The sequence below is a fragment of the Phaethon lepturus genome, unplaced genomic scaffold (assembly GCF_000687285.1).
Source record: "Phaethon lepturus isolate BGI_N335 unplaced genomic scaffold, ASM68728v1 scaffold14341, whole genome shotgun sequence".
NCBI classification, from domain to species: Eukaryota; Metazoa; Chordata; class Aves; order Phaethontiformes; family Phaethontidae; genus Phaethon; species Phaethon lepturus.
This window is the reverse complement of record NW_010515644.1, coordinates 24,061-36,978: the sequence shown is the minus strand read 5'-3', so window position 1 is coordinate 36,978 and position 12,918 is coordinate 24,061. Positions and strand designations below refer to the sequence as shown.

Genomic DNA, 12,918 nt, shown 5'->3' with positions numbered 1-12,918 from the left:
ACACTAGAGCTATGAACAGCCTGATGTCTGCATCTGATAGCTCCAAGAAGCTTTAATGATAGCCATAGAAGATCCTCAGGCTTCACAAACACTACATTCAGTATTGAATGTTGGGACCTTTCTCTTTGTCTTTTTCCCTGTTTTGGTCCTTCTTTCTTGTAAAGAAAATTTGTGCATATCAACGTAAATTCAGAAAACTGCTGGAAAAAATATAATTAAGATGGAATACAACAATTCAAGCCTTAGGAAAAACATGTCACAGAAGTGCTTGCAAATTCAGAAGAGTGACGTTTTTAGAAAATGAGCGTCTTAAAACCTAGAAATTCGAAGCGAAATTTCATAGTGAAACACTTTATTCTTCAAGACTTTCCCATAATTTCCAATATTCTACTTCTTCCCATTATATCATGCCAAATTAAATTAACTGTTATTCTGGAATTATAAAAAGACAACTTATCAAATCAGAAATCTTTCTCCAGTTTTTTCACTGTTTCACTGTCTACTTACCTCATTAAGTATTTATTCTTTTGCCATTTCAATAGACTAAGGTCTCAGAATCATTTGCACATTCTATACACATTAAAAACAGTTTAAGTTCATTAAATCCTTGTCAAACCCTAAGGCTTGGGGAGTGAAAATACACTCCAATCTGCTTTCTTTAAACATACAAACAGTGATATAACAACAGTATTTTCTTTTGCGATACAGACCCGATACTGAGAACATCCATTATGATTCTTCACTGACTGAAGAGCAGCTCCAGACTACAAGTTGCATACCATTATAAAAATAAAAAAAATATAGACCACTGCCTCAGAGTGCTAAAACAAAAGTAGAAATGTAGACCAGGGTTGTATTTTGAGGTAAAACAAGGGCAGAGAGAGCCAGAGCACTGTACCACTGATATTTCCGTACCTCTTAGTTGTTCCCAGAGGGGTTTTAGCCTGTACCAGCCAGTATTCTGCCAGACTGTACTCACACATGGCTGGGTAAGGTGTGTGCCGGCAGCTGTTCCTGAAACACAGTATGTATGAACAGGCCTGCATCAGGTTTGCCTCTCAGCAGCTTATATAGGCCTCCAACATGATCCTGTCAGGCTTTGCACTTTGTCTTGCTAATGTGAGCTCATAATTTTATAGAATAATTTAGGTTGAGAGAGACTTCTGGGGGTCAAGTCCAGCCTCCTACTCAAAGCAGACCTAACCTCAAAGCTAGCTGAGATGACATAGATACCCTTCTCTTGTAATAAAGCAAGCATATGTCTCCAAGTTCTGCAGAGATTAATGTACACAAGCAAAGGCACTAAAATGTAAAACATTACAATGCAAACTACTTACACTACACTTAAATCACTTCAGCACATTTAAAAAAATATTATTCTTCCCTACAGTTAAGTGTAGGGATCACTATATTTCATTCTTTCCCCTCATTATTAAAACTTTGATATAGATAGGGAAAAACAGGTACAAATTCAGATGAAAAAAGTACTTTCTTAAATTTTATTTCCTCATTATTAAGGACTGTGAATGTATAGTAAAAAAATACCATCATATTAATATTTAAGATAATGCTCTTCAGAAAATCCAAAACTAGTAACAACCCCCATCCCCAAAAGACGTTTCTTCTCTCTTTAAAGAAATCAGTTTGGATTCATTATACATAACTTACACTTTGTGGAAAAAAAGGAGGGCAATGCACAGAGTTTAAGCATAAATAGTTTATCTCATTCTACTTCTTGAATCACAGAATAAATTTTCAGTGAAATGGCAACACTGCAGTTTTATAAGTACAAGAATGATATTGATTTGTTATGGTAATGTGTTGAAGCACACATTCAATAATCCTTCCAAGCCTATCCTTCAGGCAAAACAAAGCATTTAAAATCATGTGTTAGGCACACTTGAGTCTCTTCCTAAACAGAGGCTTGAAAAGGTGAAAAAGAGCTATTCTAGTTTGGCTGAATGGCTCACATCATAGCATGATGCATAATTAATTCTGTACACAGTAGGCTCAGCAAAACATAGTAACTCCTAAATTTCATAGCGTTAAAGCGAGAAGGAATATAACAGGAATTAAAAAAAAAAATTCCCCCCACCTGCATTTTGTTAATTGTATTTCATCTACCAGACTTTGTTAACTACAACACGTTAGCCAAATCACACTGACAGAAATATAAAATACCCACCTGTTTTAGGGTCAACAGAGAAATATGGCTGTCCCTGAAGAATACTGTACACTACTCTGGCGCTGTTTCCATATGTAGGGTCATCTGCATCTGTGGCTGTCACCTGTAGAACAGACGTACCTGTACATACAGGAAAATAAAAGTTACTTGATAAAAAATACAATTTTCTGACAAATGTAAGTATTTTTAGATGCATTTTTGAAACCTCTACAGTCCTCACATTCCAAAACTGGGAGATTACTGACATTTTATCTGTATGTTATTATCCTATCACATTTTTAAGGAAAACTATTTATACTCACTTGAAAAAACTTTTTTCTCATTCTCTCTATATATGTATATGTAATGTAATTACTTATATATAAACACAGATAGTAACGACACAGTATGCATATTTATGCATGTTCACACACATAGACCCCAAACTTGGATATTGCTTAGACTTCTGAACAACTCATATTTATGGACTACAGGATTATCTTCATCCACAATACAAATTAATGTTGAAGTGCATATTTAATTTGCATAAACACCATCAAATCAATAAAAGATACCAAGGGAATCAAAAATAACTAGTAGATTCTTGTTGGAATCCCAATGATGATTCCAAATTAGAAAGACAAGGAGTTCAAAATACAAATATTTGTATGCCGTTAGTAAATACCATTAGAAAAATACAAGCACAGTTTCTAGCATGTCACTAAGTGGGATAACTTATGAGTAACACTTTGCAGAAAATAAAATGCACAGAGAGAATAGATACAAGTGATTTTATATTTTACTGTATTTTTCAAGACACTTACTGATGAATCTTTACTGGTACCACTGCCCAACACTTCATGTAAGAAGTCAGTAAACGAAAGATTAGCAAGTTAATAAAAGTTCAGTCTTCATCCCACTTGTTTATCCTTCCACAGACGCTGCTTTCTACAAGGCTCCTTTGGCCCAGTATTAAAATACAGGAATAATAACAACAGAACAGGCTTCTCTCATGTAATTCTGAATCTGAAAGTGGCTTCTCAGTCAAATTAACCACAGAGGCATCACCTCCACTCTGGGGCGTTCAATTTCACGTTTTAGTTGTGAAGAGAAGTGTGCTTTTGAATTGAATCCCTTCATCTCCTTGACTTGCTGTACTTTGATTTGCCTCATGGAACAGTTTCATAGCACGGTAACCAGATTCCTTTGGATGAAACTAAACCAGAAGATGTGCTTTAGCAGCACATTTGATTTATTCTGACAGCTAATGGGCATTTAGTCTCAGAGACCAGATGAGAGCTAGTCTGAAATAAGACTTCCCAAAAACATATGGCGTGGACATCAGATCCTCTGTTCCCGCTGTTTAACTTCATAGATCCCCTTCTGTTGTGCAGGAGTGTTTGTTAGCGTGTGCATCTTCAGTGTACATTGGGAGCAGAAACACCTAAGATGATGGGGGTCTCACTTGGAGTACAGCAAAGCCAGCATGCAAATATTCGCAGATTTGGATTCGTCACTGTTTGAGAATGTATTAATTCATTTGTGCCATACTAACTTGGACACCAAAACTTGCTTTTTGTATCTCTACTGGAGACTTAGTAAAAGGTACAGCAAACGTGTCTGCATACTTAAATATAGTGTCTTGTGGTCTCTGAATAGCCCGAACGCATACAGTCTCATAGATAAATACATTCACACAGCAGGTATAAGGACACCTTGATGAATTTAAGTTGAATGTTGTAATAAAACCAAGCTGGAGCTAGTAGTCTGTTCATAGTTATTCAGAAGTTAATGGTAAACCTGACTAAATTACATTATTTGGGTTTATGTGACAAGGTAAACAAATATGGATTAAAGTCAGTGTAATTTTCTTAAAATATTCTAGGTAACCATTCAGTCCTATTTATTTGCTATCTAAACTTAGAATAAGAGTTCCTGCAAACCACATCAGGTCACTTCAAAGAAGAGAAAATTAATTTCCCCCCCCCATTCTTCAGCTTATCTAAATACCATAATGATATATTTCCGTAGCCCAGTTTGGCAACAATTTCAAACTTGAGGCAGAAAAGCTGTGAATCTCCTAGAAAACACCTGATAATAGTAATTTGGTATTGAATAGTGGCAAAGTGTTCTCTATCTAAAAGTACACTTAGAATCACAAGTTTTAATTTAACAACTCACCCCACCTCTCAAACTCTCAATCAGTGCTATGTGGTGTAACAGACGGACGCTTAACTTTTTCACTGTATTATGCAAGCACTCTCAGCATCTCATAAGATATACTCGTACTGGCCTTTTGCCTAACTCTTGTCTGATTTGCTGAGCAGAGAGGAAAGCAGCTGGTGAAAGCTGTGGGTTAGAATGCTTTGTGAGAAAAAAAGGTAAAGAGAGTACCCTTTACCTTCAAATTACTCCTTTCAAACTTGGCACCGTTCAGCTCATCAACATGACAGACAAATCACTATTCCACATATATTTGTACCATTCAGACGCAGCATCATTTTTTGCTGTTGTGCTATATGTAATGAAGGACTTAGTTGGAAAAGTATACAGTACAGCTGCCTTGCTATTTTTAATGTTAACAATTCAAAGAAAATAATCTAATACAAATAATAAGGCTATAATTTCCCTGGAGACCTCAGAACAGTTATGAACAACAGACCCAGAGGCATACCTTCCATATTTTCTTCACTAATCTACTGTGAAAGTGCCTGTCAAGGAAAACTTAAAATTTTGCTATGAAAGCATTCTGACACTCCAGTTAGGCACTACAAAAGACTTCTTCCCCCCAAAGTCGAGGCTGTGCTTATTCAGAGTACAACTACCATTCCACATGATTTCCCGCTACAGTTTAGAGATTACATACTGGGAATTCTGTTTTCTTAGCTAATGCTTTATACAGAGCTGTAAAGTATGTCTCTATGCTCTGAACACCACTCTGTAAGATTTGCCTTTTTTCTGTTATCAAAAATAAGTATAATTTCATTTGGGAAATCAAATTGTAGTTTTATTTCAAAATATCTTCTTTTGTTTACAATAAAAATTTGTAAATTTATATATCAAAGAAAAGCTGAAGGGAAATACTTCAATCTGTCTCTCTGAAGACAAATTTTTAATGTTTAATGAGGCAGTTCAATAAAACATATCTGTTGAGAATGCAAATCTGTTTGCATGACTTCCCATAGTTTGCTGCAGTGTTAAAATCTCAAATGGATCAATATAGAACAAAAAATGAAAGAAGCGAAAATAAGGTAAAGTTTAACGAACACAGGGATTTCCTGCCTAATTAAACTATTTCTTAAAATTGTCTTAAAACACTAACAAGTCAACACAACATGTTTTAGTTTCATTCTTCATTAGAAAATATTGACTTCACCAGGAAATCAACACTTTAAGTCCAGTGACTCTACTACTGGTCCAAGACCTCACTGTAGAATATCTCAGTATTGTTTTTGTCTGCTATCATCTTCACTGGAAAATAAGAATCAAGCAACACAGGAAGATAAACAGGCATTTCTCATAGAAATCATATCTATGAATACCATGAATACTGTCTTTCAGATTATTAGAAATTATGACTAGCTCACACTATAATACCCTGGAAAGAAGTTCAGAAAAGTCCAGTCTGTCTATTAATTTCCTGAATAGAATTTATTTGGAATAGTCTTCTAATGCATGACCTCAACACTAGAAAATTTAATATGCAATATTTCACTCATGTTGAAGCTATCTGAAAATGAGCAGATATGCAAGGCTTTTACCGATTTAAAATGTGTGTTTCCTTTTACATTTAGGTAATGATGACCCTTTCATAAACCTTAAAATAGAGCATAGTTACAGCTCTCAATGAGACTGAGATTTTTACACTGCAAAAACCAAATCATTTCAGATAGAAGCCTTGGTTTTTGAGCCAACTTTTAGGAAAAGGGTTCAATGAAGGCAAGGAATAACTGTTTTCTTTCAGCTCTTTAAGCATAGTACATAAAGTATAAACAATATGTTCACTTTGTGCCACAGTGAACACTGTGATCTGATTATCTGGCAAATAATTTAACAAAACTTACCTATACTTTCTTGTCAGTGACTAAAAAGAGAAAAGCAATAAAGATCCCACAGTTTCTACAAGTAGATCAAGAAAGGTTCAACTTGTGGGAAAAGTACCAGCTAACTTCTTGAGGAGACAGACGGGAACCTGCTGCTGAAACTAGACAGCATAACGGAGATTGAAAATACCACCTGCCACTCAGCATGAGGGCTGTTACAGAGAAACGATAAAATTGAAAGTTCTTTAAATGACCATGTAAAAAAGTGGAAGTATTTTTTTAAGTAATGAAGCATCCTTAGGAATTCATAAAATAACAACAAGATGTTGCATAGGCTCCACAGCTAAATGTTAAAAAACATGCTAGCTAGAGAACTGATAAAAAATGACATAGGGTTCTCCATTATTTGACAGAAGGAATGTATCCTGTGGAAGCAATAACAGAATCAGTCTTTTGGAGACTGCAGACAAGAAAATGCTTTCAGTATGCCACAAACACAAAAAAATCAGTAAGGGAAAAAGAAAATAATGATCATAAATTTGCAATGAAAATATAATGTATGCCTACAGCAGACTGCCTGTATTGCAGGATATGAAAATCCAATTTTATTCACACAAAGATATTTAAATGATTTGCCTCAGGTAGAACCAGTATTTAATTTATAAAACATATGCATTAATGCTTTATTTTATCACTAAAACTTCCTTGGTTTACCATGATCCAGTCTGTTTTATAACCCAAAATGCCACCCCAGACTAACTATTCGTATTGTTCTTTGGAAAACAGTAACTTGTATAATGTAGTTGTACAGTAATAACAAGATTCAGACTACTACAGAATTATGACAAACATCTATGTAAGAATACCACATTTTGAGAGGATGAAAAAAAGAGAACTTTTATAAATAGAATGAACAAATAAAAAATAATTATATTAGCTGCTTTTGACTTTGAGGAGAACATTGATTTCCTTTCCCCTGTCTTTCCTCGTATGCAGAAAATAAAAGGCTTACACCGGGGAAGGAAATAATAAATTAATTAAAATGGTCTCCATTAAAGACAAAGGGAACTGAAGAAAGAGGAAGGCAAGAGTTATGCATTTTTGGAGACAGCCGATAAAGGAAACGAATTTCAGATCAAGAGAGTCAGCAGTGTGACGAGAGAAAACCGAGATAAGAGCTTAGACGCTACTGAAATGAACTGCAACTCTAACAGTAAAGCTTTGTGCCACAGCGAATTATCAAAGATGTTCCATACAGGCCCACAATATTCTTACTGGGAGCTCTATCCCCTCACTGTAGTACTGTAGTACTTCCCACAAAGGTGCAATGCTTAAATAGTCCTGGTGTTATTACATTATTCACAGAAACACTGTCCTTCTGTACTTCCATAAATTTCTCTTGGGAATTACGTTTGCAACAGTATGCTTAGATGGTTAAAATAGGCAATTCTACATTAAAAACATGTCCTGTTATATGCAGTAGCATCACTGTGTAGATAGAAGAGAGACCTACGTGTTTATAGCACTGAGAAGTAAAAGATAAGACCAAGGAAGCCAGTATTTGAGAGGAAGCTATGGTTTAAAAGAACAATGAACAATTTGCAAATGCTTTCAAGGAATGAAAATATATTTGAACTATAATCTGAAAATCTTTATTAGCTAGACACTGACCAAACAAGAATGGCTAATAAAGATTGTTCTTCTGGTAGGGACAGAAGAGGCTATTAGAAATAATAATGTTAATAAATAGTTATAATAAAGTGTGGGAGGAGGGGCAAATAGAAATTACAAGCAAAGATGAGGTAACAATTCCCAGTTAGAGGGAAACAGACTGTAGAAAGAAGAACATTCATATAAGGAAAGTTGAAGGGTAATATGGGAACAGCGACCTATGAAAGAAGTAGAGAGAAGGAAATAAAAGGAGACCAAAGAAAGATGTTTCTCCCTTCGTGCATTCTTGTTTCAAGACGGACCACTGGAAAAAAAGGCTTAGAGTTCTCCACAGCTGGAAAGAGACATCTAAAATAGAACACTGTGGGAAGACTTGGAAGAGAGGAGAGGACTGCAAAGGGAGAAAGGTACTACAAGTACCTACGAAGAAGAAATGTATTAGAAGACAACAATTATGATGCAGACAGGTAGATTATTTTTCATAACATCATGTATGGACATTTAGAGACAAAAATCAAGGAACTATTCCTATGTGTCAGTGCAGTGGCAGTGAGAAGAAGAATGAAGAGACAGTAAAAAATGAGTGGAAATGAAAGAGAATGAGGAATTCTTTTTATATTCTTTTAAAAGCTTGAGAGTTCATTTAATACAATCTGATTTTGCATGGTAAACAGGAAAGAATACTTATACTCTACTTTACACAAGATTAATGCCACTTAGGTCAATGAAGCCGCCATTGGTGTAAAAATGTGTCTTTGCTTCCAAACTGTTACAGCTCTGAACTCCATGGTTCAGGAATGAGATTTAATATATTTTGGTCTTTCCAGGACTGGTATGATTACTACCTGTTTGCAAATTTCATATGCCACACTTCATTTGCACATGCAAGGAAAGAATTATAGATGTGATTGGAATGCACTATTTTTACTATGCATATCTGCAATGGAAGCTGTGGGTTTGGCCTGTTTAGCCTCTCCCCACGAAATATTCCTTTGCATACTGTGAAACTGTATGCAGTTCAAACAGTATGTAGACTTCCACAAACAGATTAAACTTCCCTCATGACACAACCACACATGTCTGAATTCAGCATAATAATGTCAAGTGGTACCATAGAAGATGAACGAATGCAGATTCCCAGTTTAGAATTAATTTCACCTATCTACACCGAGAAAGTTGTACAAGGTACCCTCCCATCCAAAATAATTATATTAACAAAATACCATATCTGACTTTCAAGTACGGATCAAAACACTTCTGTTATTTTCTGGTCTACTTATATGAGTTATAATTACCATTCAAAGAGATCAATTGATGACAAACCATTAAGATTCAATGACAAGAGTCACTTGTCCTTATACGTATGACCAACATTGTTATGAGAGTTGAGTAACTACATGTATCTCAATATTTTTCCCTTTTAATTTTTAAAATTCTACTCTGCAGAAGTTAAGTCTATCACCTGCTTATTAGACAAAGAGAAAGGAGAGGAGAATAAATTATCCACTTTTTACTTGGGAAAGTTCGACACATCTTGGCCTTGAAGGTCATTTCTTAGATACGGTGTGTAAGGATTTGGGGAGAAAGGGAAAAGCGTGTGTTCATGAGGTAACTATCTACACTGCCCACTCAGTAATAAAAGAGAGCAGACACATTTCACAAAGACCAGTCATGACAGTTAAGCTGTCTTAAAAAATATCTAGCACAAAAGTCATATTTCCATCTGTCTATCCTAGACTAGTTATGTAGCTTTGATGTTGTGATATTAGAGGAAAGTTATAGACCAATTTCAACATCAGACAAGCAATAAATAAAACTGATTGCACAATGTAGCACCTCCAAGAATAATAATATCTCAAATACATTTCTAACAGGGAAAAACAATGATCAGTACTCCACCTCATAAGAAACTTAATAAAGGTAAATAAACATATGAGACTATGGTCTAAAACAATCCAGAAAACCACCGTTTCTTTGGTTAATTCTGTGAATTGCATAGACTATTCATGTAGACATAAGAGGATGCCATAAAGAGTGTAGCTGAATAAGCATAGATGAATACATCTTGCTTCTAGAGTGCAAAGTACCATTTGCCCAGACACATCTAGTAAAGCATTCAAGAATAAGAGTGACTTTCCTCTACAGTCAGCATGTGTGTGGGTACTGTTTTCTCAATATGAATTTCCCAAGTAACATACAAGGTTGCATTTGATGTCTTCTTAGTATCTCTTCTCAACTGTAGTATCTTTTACATACAACCAACAATACAACACTGTGTAATGACTTTGTCAAACAGTATGTGGCATTTTCACTTGTTAAAATATTGTTGAATAGAACAATTTGTTTTCCTTACCCATTTCAGACATCTCTGGTACAGTAACAATGTACGGTCCATCTGTAAATTTTGGTGCATTGTCGTTGATATCCTGCACTTTGATAATAAATTCAGATTCAGGCTCAAGCGGCTTGTTTGTCCGTCTATCAATAGCTTGGGCATGAAGCACATAGTGTGTCTTCTGCTCTCGATCTAGGCTTTTGGTTGAATGGATGTCTCCAGTTGTGTCATCAATAATAAATATCGTCCCCGCGCCTTCTCCAGTAAGAATGTATTTGACTGATCCATCACCTTTGTCAGAATTGGAGTGCAGCTGTAGAATATATACACAAAAAATTATATAAAATGACATAATAAATTTCATACATGGTATTGCACATAAGATACAAAAAAATATAATATTACTGTTAGCACTGTTCTACTTGGTTTTTAACCTTCCCACCTCTTGCTGTAATTCCTCATGTGCTATTTCTGACAAGTCAATCATTTTTTTCAGGTTCATTTTCACCCCAGCGTAGTTCATTTTTTAAGCTGTGATTTCTTTGGTTCTACGTCCATTCTAGAAAACTTCCCAAAGTCAAGAGTCACAGTGAGGATCAAGTTTGCTTCAATGATTGTAATTCAGTCCCACCACCTATGTCACCTTCTGTGGCCCCAAGGACAGCATCATTTACTGCAAAAGAAAATAGCATAGTGTGGCAGTAATAGATGTCTGTCCAGGATTACTCTATCTCTCAACAAAACAGTAATTTTCTCTGCATTTTGTTTGTTTTTAATTAGGAAGCCACCAAATTTGCTTGTATTTAAATTATTTATAATGAAGTAATGAACTTTGACTGATACATCCAGTATATTGTTCCTAAAACACACCTTCTGCTATAAAATATGTTACCTATATTATACACCTCCTTGAGTAGAAAAAAATTTATAATTTATCAGGGAGTGGGGGGGAAGTACCCTGGTGTATTAAGAGATAACATGAAACAGCTATCCATTCAGTCTCAGTGCTTCTAACTTGACTTTAAAGAATTGCCTGTTTATATTAAAAATAAACATGTGTTCTCTGAGAAGGAGGCATGACTTTTTGATAGATTGAGAGGCTTTGTGTCTTTTTTCTTTAAAACAACTTTGAGAACAGCATGTGTTTATTGAGGTGCACAATGAGAACAATGTCATAATGCAGAAATGAACAACCTCAGGTATTGTGCAGTTATACTGTGATGTTAAATCAGAAGGGAATGTTTCTAATTTTAACAACTCACTCATTCTTATTCTTGTAAGAATATATATTGTCCACTGTCCTGACTATCTTTCAATACCTGCAACATGGCATTACTAAGTTTCTATACAGAATCTGAGCAAAGCAGAAGCAGAATGCCAGACATTAATTTTAATTAATGGAACACAAGGTGTTAAGTTTCTGGAGTCCTTTCCATTCTCAGTTCAGAAACCATTTAGGGTTGGATAGAGAGAAAATAAGACTTTTGGAAGTTCAAATGAACTTTCTTCTGACTTACATGATAAAATACAGAGGTGCTGCTGTTTTCTCACTCTCTCCTTGTATCTTTTTTGCCAGGTCTTTGTCTTGCCTTTAAAATTATCTAGCTTGTTATTTGTAAAAGGAATAAGCATATGGCGCTTGATTACATTTTCCTCTCATGTATTGAATCTATGAAATTACGGTGTCGCACGTAATATATCTTGTCTTTTAGGGGGATCTGGGAGGGAGAAGTCTAGCAAAATTATGATTGTCAGCACATATAAATTCATCCTAACTTCAGTCAATGCTTATCTGAGCCACAAGAATATCTGACTGAATAACCAAAACAAAACTGGGTCACCACTGTGGACCCATTTTTTTTCCACTTTGAAAATGGAAGAAAGAAAGAAGCAGAGAAAGGGTCTGTTTGCTTGGCTTTGCCATTACAGGACAGCAGGACAGTCTTACACTTTTCCTTTAGAGTAGTAATGGACAAAATTCTGGTTACATCTCTTCTTATCCTCAGAATAACACTGTATTCTATTGACAAAGGAATAATTCACTCAATGTAAAGCGCCTGTGATCCAAACTTCCTATAAAGTCAAAAGGTTCTCTGAAGTGATTTATGCCTAAAAACAAGACTAGTAGGTATTCTGGTATTCTAAGCCTGGTTTGCTGCTCTTCTAATTTTTCAGAAACAATCAGAATTGTTTTTATCTTGCTGCAGGTTCCTTTTTTAATAGAATTATTCCTAAGTGCTAGTGTTTGCAAATGTTAACATTTGCCTCAGAAAGATTTTATCTCATTTATGGGGGAGAAAACCCAAGAAACCTCTGAGAAAATTTGTATGCCCAGGAGAATGACAGAGTTTATGAAGCTATACGGAATTCACATTAAAACTATCCCAAACTTAAAAATACCAGAAGATTCTTCATCCTCATTCTCTCCTTTTAATTCTGCATGTGTATATGTAAAAGCATATTCAGATATACCACATAGAAATCTGAGCAAAAATCACTATATTCATGACTGGAATTATGAAATTATGAGCCAATTAAGAAATTGGTTATGTAGACAGGTAAGAGATCAAGAGAATAAGGAACATCTGCAGAATTTGAGAAGTAAGCTTTCTTCAAAAAATCCAAGTATCAACATAGACATGGTGTTCCAATACCATACTGCAGAAAGGCACATTCAGAAATTCACTGTGATAACATGAAATGCA

The 12,918-nt window shown here is 35.2% G+C and overlaps 1 protein-coding gene across 1 annotated transcript; it reads right to left on the bottom strand.

Annotated features, from left to right (window-relative positions):
* Positions 1 to 293: 293 nt before the first annotated feature.
* Positions 294 to 10,526, bottom strand: LOC104627548 (cadherin-18-like; the record flags this gene model as incomplete). The annotated part of the gene is made up of 3 exons (XM_010295848.1): positions 294 to 316; positions 2,186 to 2,305; positions 10,232 to 10,526. Coding segments are annotated over 3 exons (438 nt in total), but the record flags the coding sequence as incomplete, so codon positions are not given.
* Between the last annotated feature and the right edge of the window lie 2,392 nt (positions 10,527 to 12,918).